We start from the raw sequence: 12016 nt of genomic DNA, 5'->3' as shown, positions 1-12016 counted from the left end.
GAAGCTACAATGGCAGCTCCACCCCCTGCGTGTCACTCAACAGTGGCACCTGGCTTCTGTGGCAGTCCAGGTTTCCTCCATAAGCATTCCGGTTGCAATTGCCTCCCTCCCGTCCCCTCAGGCTGTCTCCTCACAGCCAACAGCAGTCTTCTCCCTGGGTTTGCTCTCCAATACCCACATTCCAGCTCCCAGCCCTTGTGCACACCAGCAGACACATGTCCCAGTCTGGGGCACGCAGGGATGTGGCACAGACCATCTGTGTAGGTCACACTCTGTCCTGTCCTGGCTGCCACAGACCAGCCATTTCACCCTCCTCTGACAGCCTCAGATGTTCTCCTTCTGTCCCAACTAATTTCCATGTTGGTGAGGGGCCTTCCCCAGATGTAGGAGCCTCTCCTCTTCCTCAGCTCCCCACCAAGGGGCACAGGCCCCATGCTGCTTCCTCTCCTCTTTTTTCCTTCTTTTTTCTTTCATCCTACCTGGTTATGTGGGGATCTTTCCTGTCCTTTCCAGTGTCCAAGGTCTTCAGATGGTGTTCAGCCGGTGCTCTGTGAGAATTGTTCCATCTGTAGATGTATTCTTTTTTTTTTTCAGTTTAAAAATACTTTATTGCCAAAAATGCTAACCATCATCTGACAATGCAGGGTTGCCACAGACCTTCAACTTGTAAAAAACGCAGTATTTTCAAAGCACAATAAATTCAAAAGCAAGAAAATGAGGTACGCTTGTATTTCATTAGATTTCCTAATAGGTTCAACTAGTTAAAAACAGACTTAAGAACTCACTTGGTAACTGGTGAGAGCAGAAAGACATAAGCATAATAGAGAGTAAACCTGTAGTGTAGAGTACGCTCAATGTTATGAGCACCTATGTTTTTTTTTTAATTTTTATTTTATATTTGAGGATAGTTGATTCACAATGTTGTGTTAGTTTCAGGTGTACAGCAAAGTGATTCAGTTATGCATATACATATATCTATTCTTTTTCAAATTCTTTCCCAATTTAGGTTATTGCAAACATTGAGTAGAGTTACATATGCCATACAGTAGGTCTCTTTTGGTTATCTATTTAAAATATAGTAGTGTGTATATGTCAATCCCAAACCCCCAACTTATCCCCCCCTCCACCTTTCCCCTTCAGTAACCATAAGTTTGTTTTCTAAGTCTATGAGTCTGTTTCTGTTTTGTAAACAAGTTCACTTGTATCATTTTTTTTAGATTCCACATTTAAATGATATCATATGGTATTTGTCTTTCTCTGTCTGACTTAACTTCACTTAGTATGATAATCTCTAGGTCCATCCATGTTGCTGTAAATGGCATTATTTCATTCTTTTTAATGGCTGAGTAATATTCCATTGTATATACGTACCACAATGGATTTTCGTTATCCATTCATCTGTTGATGGATATTTAGGTTATTTCCATGTCTTGGCTCTTGTAAACAGCACTGCAGTGAACATTGGGATACATGTATCCTTTCCAACCATAGTCTTCTCTGGATATATGCCCAGAAGTGGGATTGCTGGATCATGTCCTCTGCGTGTTCTCTCTTCCTCTCCCTTTGTAGTAAATGTGACTGGAAACAGTAACTCCACGTTTATTTCCAGCGGGCAGGTGATGAATTTCAAGGGCAACATCATCGTGGTCTACGTCAGTCAGAACTCGCAGGAGGGTCCGGTGGGGCTGGGCAGCGGCACGGGGGAGCCGGTGGGCTGCCCGGTGCAGGAGGACTGCTGCGACTCGTTCGCTGGCCTCGTGCCGTGCTTCCCGGATACGTGCACGAGCCTCGAGGTGGGCCCAGGACTGCAGGAGCGAGGCACCCCCGGGCCCGACGAGGGCTTGCGGCCAGTGCAGGAGCAGGGGGAGGCTGAGGCCAGCGTGCCCGAGATGCAGCGCTGAGCAGCCGAGAACGTGCTGTGGTTCACAGCGCCCCTTGGAGCCTCGATGCAGCCGGGCAGGTGCAAACCTGCAGGCCTTCCAGCCCGCCCTGCGCACGTCGGGAGCCTGTAGATGTATTCTTTTTTTTTTTTTTTTTTTTTTTGCGGTACGCGGGCCTTTCACCATTGTGGCCTCTCCCGTTGCGGAGCACAGGCTCCGGACGCCCAGGCTCAGCGGCCACGGCTCACGGGCCCAGCCGCTCCGCGGCATGTGGGATCTTCCCAGACCGGGGCACGAACCCGTGTCCCCTGCATTGGCAGGCGGACTCTCAACCACTGCGCCACCAGGAAGCCCTGTAGATGTATTCTTGTTGCATTTGTGGAGAGGCAGAAACTCCACATCCTTCTACTCCTCCACCATCTTGAAAAACTCCCTTGAGTTGGGTCTTGAAGATGTGAGTAGAGCCTGAGAAAAATGCTCTACACACATGTAGAGCCATAACAATAGAAAGGGCAGTTGGGGCCAGACCCTCGGGGAACTTGAATACCAGGCTGAAAAGTCAGGCTCTATTTGATGGGAAATGGAAAACCATTGTTTTTTAAGACAACTTTATTGAGGTAGTATTGACATACAATAAACTACACATTTCAAAGTGTAGGTGTGATAAGCTTTGGCACGCGTACACAGTCATGACACCATTGCCACCATCAAGGTAATGAATATATCCAATTATCTTCAAAAGTTCCACTGAAAGATTTTAAGAGAATGATAATCAAAGCAATGCTTTGGGAAAATGATAGTTTTTAAAAAGTAAATGCCTCCTTCTGATACATTTTTTTTGTCTCAAAATCTCCTTCAGTGGCGTGTAAAATTTCAAAATGAATTATACCATATCGAAAACTGAATCAGAACAAGGGACAAAGAAATCACAGCTTTGGCCAATTTGGTGGCAGTATATGGGACAGACTGGAATGGGGCAAGCTTGCAACAGGACAATCAGTTGAAAGCACAACTAGAAGGCTTCGCCAGTAGTCCAAGCAGGGACAAGAGTCCCTATCAACTCTTGTAGGGAGAGTCAGGACAAAAAGGAAGGAATAAGTGAGAAAGACTAACTGGGGGAGTAGGACTGGAGGGAGGGAGAAGGGAAAAATGACAGGATTTGAGCTAGTTGGATGGTAATCTGGGAAAGTGTGGAGATAAGAAAGGTTGATAGAAATAAAGAATTAGAGTTTGTGGATATGGATTTAGCAAGAAGGAAAATAAGTCAGACATAGGAATCACTCACACTGAGGTGAAAGGTAAAGTAAGATTGGCTTGCCTTTGTGGGAGACAGAGTTAATGGAGAGAAAAAAGTCAAGCTAGAACTTTATGAATTCCAAACCACAGGGGCTCCAAATTGTTTAAGCAGTGCTTAAAATATTCCAGGCACTGGGCTAAGCCCTTGACAAAGTGTACTGTATCTTTTGTCCCTCACAATAACCCTATTATGGAAACATAGGCACAAAGAAATTGGATTACTTGCCCAATGTCACATGATTTGTCTATGGTGAAACTAAGTTGTTAAAATCAGACAACCTAAATGCCTTCTTGATCTCTGGGCTACAGTGTCTTCTTCTTGCAGCCCAAATCACTTCAGCATTCCTAGGATAAAGGGTGGCCTAACAACAAACACAACAGCCAGGCCAGAGCTGCTTTACCCATTTGCCTGGTATACTCCCCAGGGGCACCATATCCTCTATCTCAAGATACTACAGTATAGGGGAGTTCCCTGGTGGTCCAGTGGTTAGGACTCTGTGCTTTCACTGCTGTGGCCTGGGTTCAATCCCTGACTGGGGAACTAAGATCCCGCAAGCTGTGTGGCATGGCCAGAAAAAAAAAAATACTACAATTTATTTTTTTCCAGTTTTATTGAGCTATAGCATTGTGTAAGTTTAAAGTATACAGTGTAATGATTTGATATACATATATAGTAAAATGATCACCATAACAAAGTTAACATATCCATCACCTCACATAGCTACAATTTGTGTGTATGGTGAGAACTTTAAAAATCTACTCTCTAAGCGACTTTTAAATATACATTACAGTATTGTTAACTATAGTCACCATGCTGTACGTTACATCCCCAGAACTTTTCATCTCATAGGAAGTTTGTACCCTTTGACGACCTTCACCTGTTTCCTCTACCCCACCCCACCCCCCACCCCCTGCCCCTGGCAACCACCAATCTGCTCCTTATTTTTATACCATTCAATTTAGATTACACTTGCTGAGAATTAGTTCAAATGCATAGAGAGAAGAATTTTATTTCAGGAACAGAACAGCATTAGTCAAAGTGAAAATAATGATTTCACTTAAGAGGTCAAATACCACAAAACTCACCATGCTGAGTTTACAGTAATGTAAGGGACAAAGGAATACATCAAGTGTCTTAAATTGGTAGCAAAAACAGATAATTTCTACTAAAGAGAAACATGAAATCTCATTTCTGGATTACTAACCTAATTGTGATTTATCGAAGAATAGAGGAAATAGCATAACTTGAAAAAGTCAGAATACATTAACAGCACTACAGCTTTATTTCTGTGTATCTAGGGGAGCCAGATGGCTGGCTGGGTGAAGGGAGGGGATGTGGTTAACTTTGTTAAACTTTAGCCAAAGCCATTAACGCCTCTCTTAGAAAAATAGGTATAGTAATGCTTTAGTAGTGATTTTCTTCTAGATGTTCAGGTAAATCGTCTGGTTTGGGGACTTAGAGATGAAGAAGTCTCTATTTGATGACTGCTTACTAATCTATGAGATTATTAAGAACTGCTATGAGATACACAGACCATAGAAACCATATGTTTTACCTCCAATCACTTGTGGCAGGGCCAGGGAAATGTATACCTTCTATCGAATACTCAGGAGTCACAGAGCTCCTTTTGCCAAAGGTTCTAAAGAAAGTGTGGACTATGCAAAAACTAACAAACACTCAGACTAAATTCTGAAAAAGGAGTTATCCTATCTACAGCTCTGTTTGGAATTATCATGATTGCAACAGAGTTTAAATTACACAAGGAGAAATGTTCATTTAGCTTTAGAGCAGGGGTCTGCAAACTTGAAGGGCCAGATAGTAAATATTTTAAGCTTTACAGGACAGGCTATATGGTGTCTGCTATAACTACTCAACTCTGCTGCTGCGATGCTAAAACAGCCATAAATAATATGTAAACAAGTGAGTGTAGCTGCATTCCAATAAAACTTTCTTTACAAAAAAAAATTTTTAAAGCGGTGGGCTGATTGGGCCTGTGGGCTCTAATTTCCCAACCCTTGCTCTAAAGTGACGGTTCTCAAAATTTATGTGTATATTAGAATCACCAGTGGATCTGATTAAAAAGTTAGGAACCTGGGCCCCAGCCCTCCCCTACAGAATCAGAATCTCTAGCGGATGGGGCCTGGAAATCAGCAACATATAAGGTCACATGCAAGTGGTATGTAAACTGTACTTTGAAAAACACTGTGGTATGTAGCTAGCCTCATCTAAGCTGCGATGGCCCTACTGTCCCAGAAGTGGGCCAGCACTTCCTGCATCCTGTGGCAATAAAAATGCAGCAACTGTTTTATTGCTCTTTGGCCTTCCTAGTAGAAGAGCAGATGAACAAAGTGCTATTTTTTTGCTTCCAGCCTTGAAAATACATAAAATAAGTTGGCTCAGGTGAAATTAATATGAGATTTAGGTTATGAATTTAAAAGAAAATCCTCAACTTAAAATAACAAGGTTTTCTAACCAAAGATCTCCCTGAAACCCTTTAGACTGCAAAATTAGTAGACAAGATCCTTACCAGAGGACAGGACTAAATCTGAAGGAATGGTTTACTGTGTGTTCCCTTTTCCCCACAGTATCTCCAGCAAATGCCTGCCCTGTTGCCTGGAATTCCACTACTGATGAGTCACTACTTTAAGTCTGGAGGTCTTTGCTTCAACAAAACCTCATTAAAACTCATGTAAAAACAGAAAGTATAAAATCTCTACAGACCTCTGGGAGCTGCTCCTAACTTTAACAATCAGTAGAAAACAGGTTATTCAGCTAAGTTCAGTTCTGTCCAAGAGAAAGAAGGTCTTGATTTGGTTGTTTCTGTTTTAATTGCCAAAGATCTATCACCCGATCAGTCAAAGAAGATCAAAGTTTTTCAGGCTGGAAAACAGCTCCACCTCTTCTTCAGCTCTCCAGATTTTCCTAGGAAGGACAATGAATATCCTACAGTCAAAGGAATGGTCTTCAGGAACTCCCTAAAGAAGCCAGAATGACCCACAGATAACTCCAGGGAAGAGAGCTCTTACTAAGGCTTCTGCTGATCTTGGAAATGAAGGGGAGTGCTCTAAGAGAGCAGATGTTCTAATGATTACTAAGACATGGACTTAGAATGCCTCCTACTGTTACCACTACAGCAGATGTCACTAACTGTTTTTTTGTTAGATAATAGTAAGATGATTCTGAACTTCCTCAACACACACCCAAAAGATGTTAGGGAAAAAAGACCCAGAAATTTACCAGTAGAGCAAAGTCACACTGAGATTAGAACTCCACCACTAATATACTTCATAGATGATTATGTACAGGAAGTGGAAATTAGCTTGACAAGTAAGCAATCAACATTTTAGGCAGCCTGGCTCTGGGGTCCAAGACCCACTGGCTGAGCTTCTGACTCCTCCCCTTTTCCATGGCAAAAAAATCCCGGCATTTTCAGCAAAGTTGGAAGGCCAGTTTCCCTGCATGGTTTCCAACTGATGGAAAGAACCACGAATTGGAGTCCCAGAGATTAGTACAAAAACAATGCAAATGTCTAGCAAAGCCAGGGGCCCCAAAATACTTACCCAACCTCCCTGGCCCTGGATATACTCTCGGATGGCAGTGTTCCCAATGATCATATTTGTCATGGGCGTAGCCACCTGTCTTGCCATCTCAGGAGTCATACGGACCACACATTCAAGAAGTTTCACTGACACTGCCAGAAAGGCTCTCTCATAAGCCAAGCTGGAATCCTGGGCACACCAGGCCTTGCTGAGAGAATTAACTGTGTCCTGAAGTATAGCTCCTGCCTGGGGTAAGATATGAGATCTATCAGTGGAGTATCACTGAAAAAGTACAGTAGGCTGCAGGTGTAGGAATCCAATAAAACAAGTGTTTCTCAAAGAGTGGCAAGTGCACATTGGTTGTATCTAAGGTAATCTTAAGAAGTAGATGGATATAATTCAAAAAGAGTCATGTACCACAATGTTCATTGCAGCTCTATTTACAATAGCCAGGACATGGAAGCAACCTAAGCGTCCATCCACAGATGAAAGGATAAAGATGTGGCACATATATACAATGGAATATTACTCAGCCATAAAAAGAAACGAAATTGAGTTATTTGTAGTGAGGTGGACGGACCTAGAGTCTGTCATACAGAGTAAAGTAAGTCAGAAAGAGAAAAACAAATACCATATGGTAACACATATATATGGAATCTAAAGAGAAAAAAATGGTCATGAAGAACCTAGGGGCAGGACAGGAATAAAGACACAGATCTACTAGAGAATGGACTTGAGGACACGGGGAGGGGGAAGGGTAAGCTGGGACAAAGTGAGAGAGTGGCATGGACATATATACACTACCAAATGTAAAACTGATAGCTAGTGGGAAGCAGCCTCATAGCACAGGGAGATCAGCTCGGTGCTTTGTGACCACCTAGAGGGGTGGGAGCGAGACGCAAGAGGGAGGAGATATGGGGATGTATGTATATGTATAGCTGATTCACTTTGTTATAAAGCAGAAACTAACACACCATTGTAAAGCAATTATACTCCAATGAAGATGTTAAAAAAAAAAGAACAGAAGAAAAAAAGAAGTAGATGGATAAACTTTTCTTACTTTAGTATTTTTAATTGATTGTAATGGGTATTAGAAAAAACCTAAGCAGCCAATCAAACCCATGATTTGCTCAGGATGAACAAAATGATTAAAGGAAAAACAAAATGATTTGAAAGAAAAATACCAAGTACATCATAGCAGAGTTGGTCAAATTCTAAAGGTATGGCTTGAATGACTGAAGTCTGGGAAACTCTAAAGTAAAAAATAGATTAGCTTTTCCTCTTTCTCTTTCCTTCCCCAAAAGTTCGATCCAAGAGTCATTAGATGGGGCTGAGTAAGGTCTATTGTGGTGTAGTGTAGGGGACCCATGGTGGTCAAAGCAGGGTGTCAGAACCTAAACAAGCCGAGAAGGGCATCCACGGTGAGAGTACCTAGATCCTGGTTTCCAAATAGCATTCTCCATTAAAAGAAACTAGAGCTCCCTGGCGAATGGCTAATTTCAGGCTGGGGCTTGGAAAATACAAGATCTTCTGTCAGAAATTAAAGAAGTGCTCAGAGAATGATAGGGACATGCCAAAAAGACACAGTCCAGGTTGAAAGGTGGAAGCTAGGGCAATTTGAGCATACAGATAAATAATAATAGTAACAGATTACAACCCACTGAATAAAGTAGGAATTCATGGGTCCACGTTGATATAAAAAATAAATAAATGAATAGATTAAAATTTTAGTGAGAAATGGGGCATTTACATGGTTTCAAAGGACTTCCCTACAAGACACTTACTAATTAAAGGTGAAAAGATTAACTTGACAGTGAAGAAGCCTTGCAGACACTATTTTAAGTGATTAAAGTTAACACCAGTACTGGGACAAATTGAAATCTGCACCACTTGATAGGATGCAGTGAAATGAACACAGCAACACTTCTGTGCAATTCCTACCAAAGGTACATATCCTGTATCGATTCAAGAGGAAATATCAAACAAACCCAAGTTAAGGGACATTCTTCAAAATAATTGGCCCATAATCGTCAAGGGTCAAGGTCATGAAAATCAAGGAAAGACTGAGGAACTATTCCAAATTGAAGGAGACGAAAGAGACATGACAACTAAGTGCAATATCTGATTCTGACCTAGATCCTTCTGCTATGCAGGTGACCCTTGAACAACTCAGAGGTTAGGGGAAACAATCCCCTGCATAGTTGAAAACCTACATATAACTTTATGGTTGGCCCTCCGTATCTGCGGTTCCACATCTGCAGATTCAACCAAGTGCAGATCGTGTAGTACTGTGCTATTTATTGAAAAAAAATGCATATAAGTGGACCCATGCAGTTCAAACCTGTGTTGTTCAAGGGCCAGCTGTAAGTGAAAGTCTGAGAAAATCTGAGTGGGATCTGAGGATGAGATGATAATGTATCAATGCTAAATTCCTGGTTTTGATGGTTAGACTGTGGTTATATAAGAGAATGTCCTTGTTTGAAGGGGGTGATGGAACAACATGTTGGCTACTTACTCTCAAACGATTCAACTTTTCTGTGAGTTTGAAGCTGTTTCCAAAATAATTTGTTTGTTTGTTTGGGGTTGTTTTTTTTTTTTTGTGGTACGCGGGCCTCTCACTGTTGTGGCCTCTCCCGTTGCGGAGCACAGGCTCCGGACGCACAGGCCCGGTGGCCACGGCTCATGGGCCCAGCCGCTCCGCGGCATGTGGGATCTTCCCAGACCGGGGCACGAACCCGTGTCCCCTGCATCGGCAGGCGGACTCTCAACCACTGTGCCACCAAGGAAGCCCCAAAATAATTTTTTTTAATTAAAAAGTAAAAGTAGATCCAGCTACCAGCTACCTAGGAAAGCTTCAGTGCAAGCAATTAGGTGTGATAAGTCCAGTTCTGCCTGAGCTGCATTCAGTAGGAAGATAAAGCATAAGGGTGTGGTTCAGCACAGAGATACAGAGAATAGATTGGTGGTGACCAGGAGATAGGGCGAGGTCAAAATGGGTAAAGGGGGGACTTCCCTGGTGGCACAGTGATTAAGAATCCACCTGCCAATGCAGGGGACATGGGTTCGAGCCCTGGTCCAGGAAGGTCCCACATGCCACGGAGCAACAAAGCCTGTGGGCCACAACTACTGAAGCCCACACGCCTAGAGCCCGTGCTCCACAACAAAGAGAAGCCACTGCAATGAGAAGCCTGCGCACCACCACGAAGGGTAGCCCCCACTCACCACAACTAGAGAAAGCCCACGTACAGCAACGAAGAACCCAACGCAACCAAAAATAAAATATTAATTAATTAATTTAGAAAACCAAAAAGAACCAAAATGGGTAAAGGGGGTCAATTTTATGGTGACAGAGAGAAACTAGACTTTTGGTGGCAAGCATGCTGTGGTGTATACAAAAGTGGAATTATAATGTTGTGCACATGAAACTTATGTAAAGTTATAAAGCAATGCTACCTCAATTTAAAAAAAAAGTGTGATTCTGGAATCAGTCTGGGTTCAAATCCTAACTTCAACACTTACTAAATAATCTAATTACTTATTTCCCTATTCTTCAGTTTCCTTATCAGCTTAAATGGATACTAAGTCAGAAAATACTTTTTGAGGGCCTATTGTATATCATGTTCTGTTCTAGGTTGTGTGAATATAGCAGTGGACAAAATGGGTTAAATGTTTGCTCTCACAGTGTTACACACAGATGAGAGAGGTTGCACTGTGGATAACAGTTTCTATAATGCCTCATAGAGTGGTGTAAGGATTAAATGAGATAATAAATGTAAAGCATTTAGAATACTGTCTGGCACATGGTAAGTGATGAGTTAATAGTAGCTGTCATTATTGATATTAATCAGCAACCTCTTCTAGAACATTGCCTATGGTATTTATATCCCATACAAAGTCCAGGAATCAGGACACTGATGAAAAGCCAGATACGCCCTAGTGGCTGCTGTACTTATCCTTCGTTGCGTTGGATTTGTCAAATGCCTATCCTTCCTGTATATAATTTTATTGCTGGACCTTGAGGAAAAAAAGATGTCCACTACCAGCAAAATAAATACTAAAACAGGTGCATAAAAGAATAAAATGCTTTACCAAGAATAAAATGCTATATATATGCTCTATGCCATTAAGCACAGCTCTGATGAAAAACAAATAGAAACAATCTGAAGGCTGATCAGCCTATGCCAAAAGCTCTCCACCTCAATACCACCTAGGCTTTGATTAACTGCTAAAGAATCGGCAGTTGAAGAATTCCTGCTGTATCTCCTTGGATGCATTAAGCCCCCAAATCTTTCACAGAACATTTCTAGTCACAGTCATATAGGAGTAGTAAGAGAAGGATATCTGAAATAGAGAAAAAGCAGCAAACAATAGAAGGAAGTAGCAGAAACTTGACCTGTCCCTGAATGGTTTCTGCGACGATGTTTTTGGCAGAAGCTTCCAATTCTCCATTGAACTTGTCACCCAACATCCGAAGGCGACCAGCAATGATGGCCACATCAAAAGAGCAGACCTCTCCTAAAACAGAGGGAACACAGGCACATTCGTCACAATGCTTGAAGAGATGGCAAGTCCCAGGAATCTGGGCGTTGAAAAAAGTTCTCTAGACTTTTTAAACAATTTGGGCATCATTCTCTCCCAAGAAAATCTTCAATATTCTGTCAACACCAATAGAAGACAGAAAATCTCCCTTCACTGAGAATCTCTTTCCCTTCTATAAAGACTTCAGATATTGCTGAAAGCTTAGAGCTTACCTTTTGAAACTTAAGAAGAAATAAGTAAGAATATTCAGATTCTCTTGTTGACCTGCAATTACCACCTCAGGCCAGGAGCCTTACCTGAATCTACTTCGTCTGCACAACGTAGGGTCCGGTTAGCAACCTGACAAGTGGGACCTAAGAAGTCTGTGAGTAGAGAGTCTATAATGCATTCCGTTTGCTCCTCAAAGGTTTGGGGGCTCTTCATTTTAGGTGTTTATGGCCAAGTTTTGCTTTTCTACAAAACAAAGCAGTTTTCAGCTCAGAAGGAAGTCAGAAACACTGGTAAACCAGATGTGTCCCTCTTGTAAAGTTTCTTAATGGGACATGGAGTCCTGGAGCCTTTCCCACCACCTGTCTACAAAACAGCTGCTCAGAAAGATGGGACTTCTCTGAAGAGCTCACCCACACACAGCTAGGGAGGTTTGTTGAAGACTTTCAGTTCCTTATCTCAGAGCCACACCCAAGCCAGTACCTAGGGTTAATGAATAACTTTAATAGTTAGATAGCCAATCTAGAACTGAAAGAGTCAAGGAAGAGCTCTTG

General features: G+C 42.2%; 1 protein-coding gene across 2 annotated transcripts; it reads right to left on the bottom strand.

Annotated features, from left to right (window-relative positions):
• Positions 1 to 3794: 3794 nt before the first annotated feature.
• Positions 3795 to 11848, bottom strand: BCL2L15 (BCL2 like 15). 2 transcript variants are annotated; one of them, XM_030869097.3, is made up of 4 exons: positions 11552 to 11848; positions 11110 to 11231; positions 6738 to 6962; positions 3795 to 6099 (listed from the first exon to the last, which is right to left on the bottom strand). In XM_030869097.3, the coding sequence occupies exons 1-4, from the start codon at positions 11676 to 11678 to the stop codon at positions 6082 to 6084; spliced, it is 492 nt and encodes a 163-aa protein (XP_030724957.1). In that variant the 5' UTR covers positions 11679 to 11848; the 3' UTR covers positions 3795 to 6081. The 2 variants fall into 2 exon arrangements, with proteins under 2 accessions (XP_030724957.1, XP_069902587.1); XM_070046486.1 differs by having other exon boundaries at positions 3795 to 6962.
• Positions 11849 to 12016: the final 168 nt, after the last annotated feature.

Source organism: Globicephala melas, chromosome 1, assembly GCF_963455315.2.
Source record: "Globicephala melas chromosome 1, mGloMel1.2, whole genome shotgun sequence".
Lineage (NCBI taxonomy): Eukaryota > Metazoa > Chordata > Mammalia > Artiodactyla > Delphinidae > Globicephala > Globicephala melas.
Note: the sequence above shows the minus strand (reverse complement) of the source record. Positions and strands in the feature narration are given on the sequence as shown.

What these genes read in the sequence shown, in the direction of transcription:
- BCL2L15 (XM_070046486.1), bottom strand. Translation starts at nt 11,678, where the DNA reads ATGAAGAGCCCCCAAACCTTTGAGGAGCAAACGGAATGCATTATAGAC. An exon ending in TGCAGACGAAGTAGATTCAG is followed by an intron (nt 11,232 to 11,551) that starts GTAAGGCTCCTG and finishes CCTCTGTTTTAG; the next exon opens with GAGAGGTCTGCTCTTTTGAT. An exon ending in CAGAAACCATTCAGGGACAG is followed by an intron (nt 6,963 to 11,109) that starts GTCAAGTTTCTG and finishes ATCTTACCCCAG; the next exon opens with GCAGGAGCTATACTTCAGGA.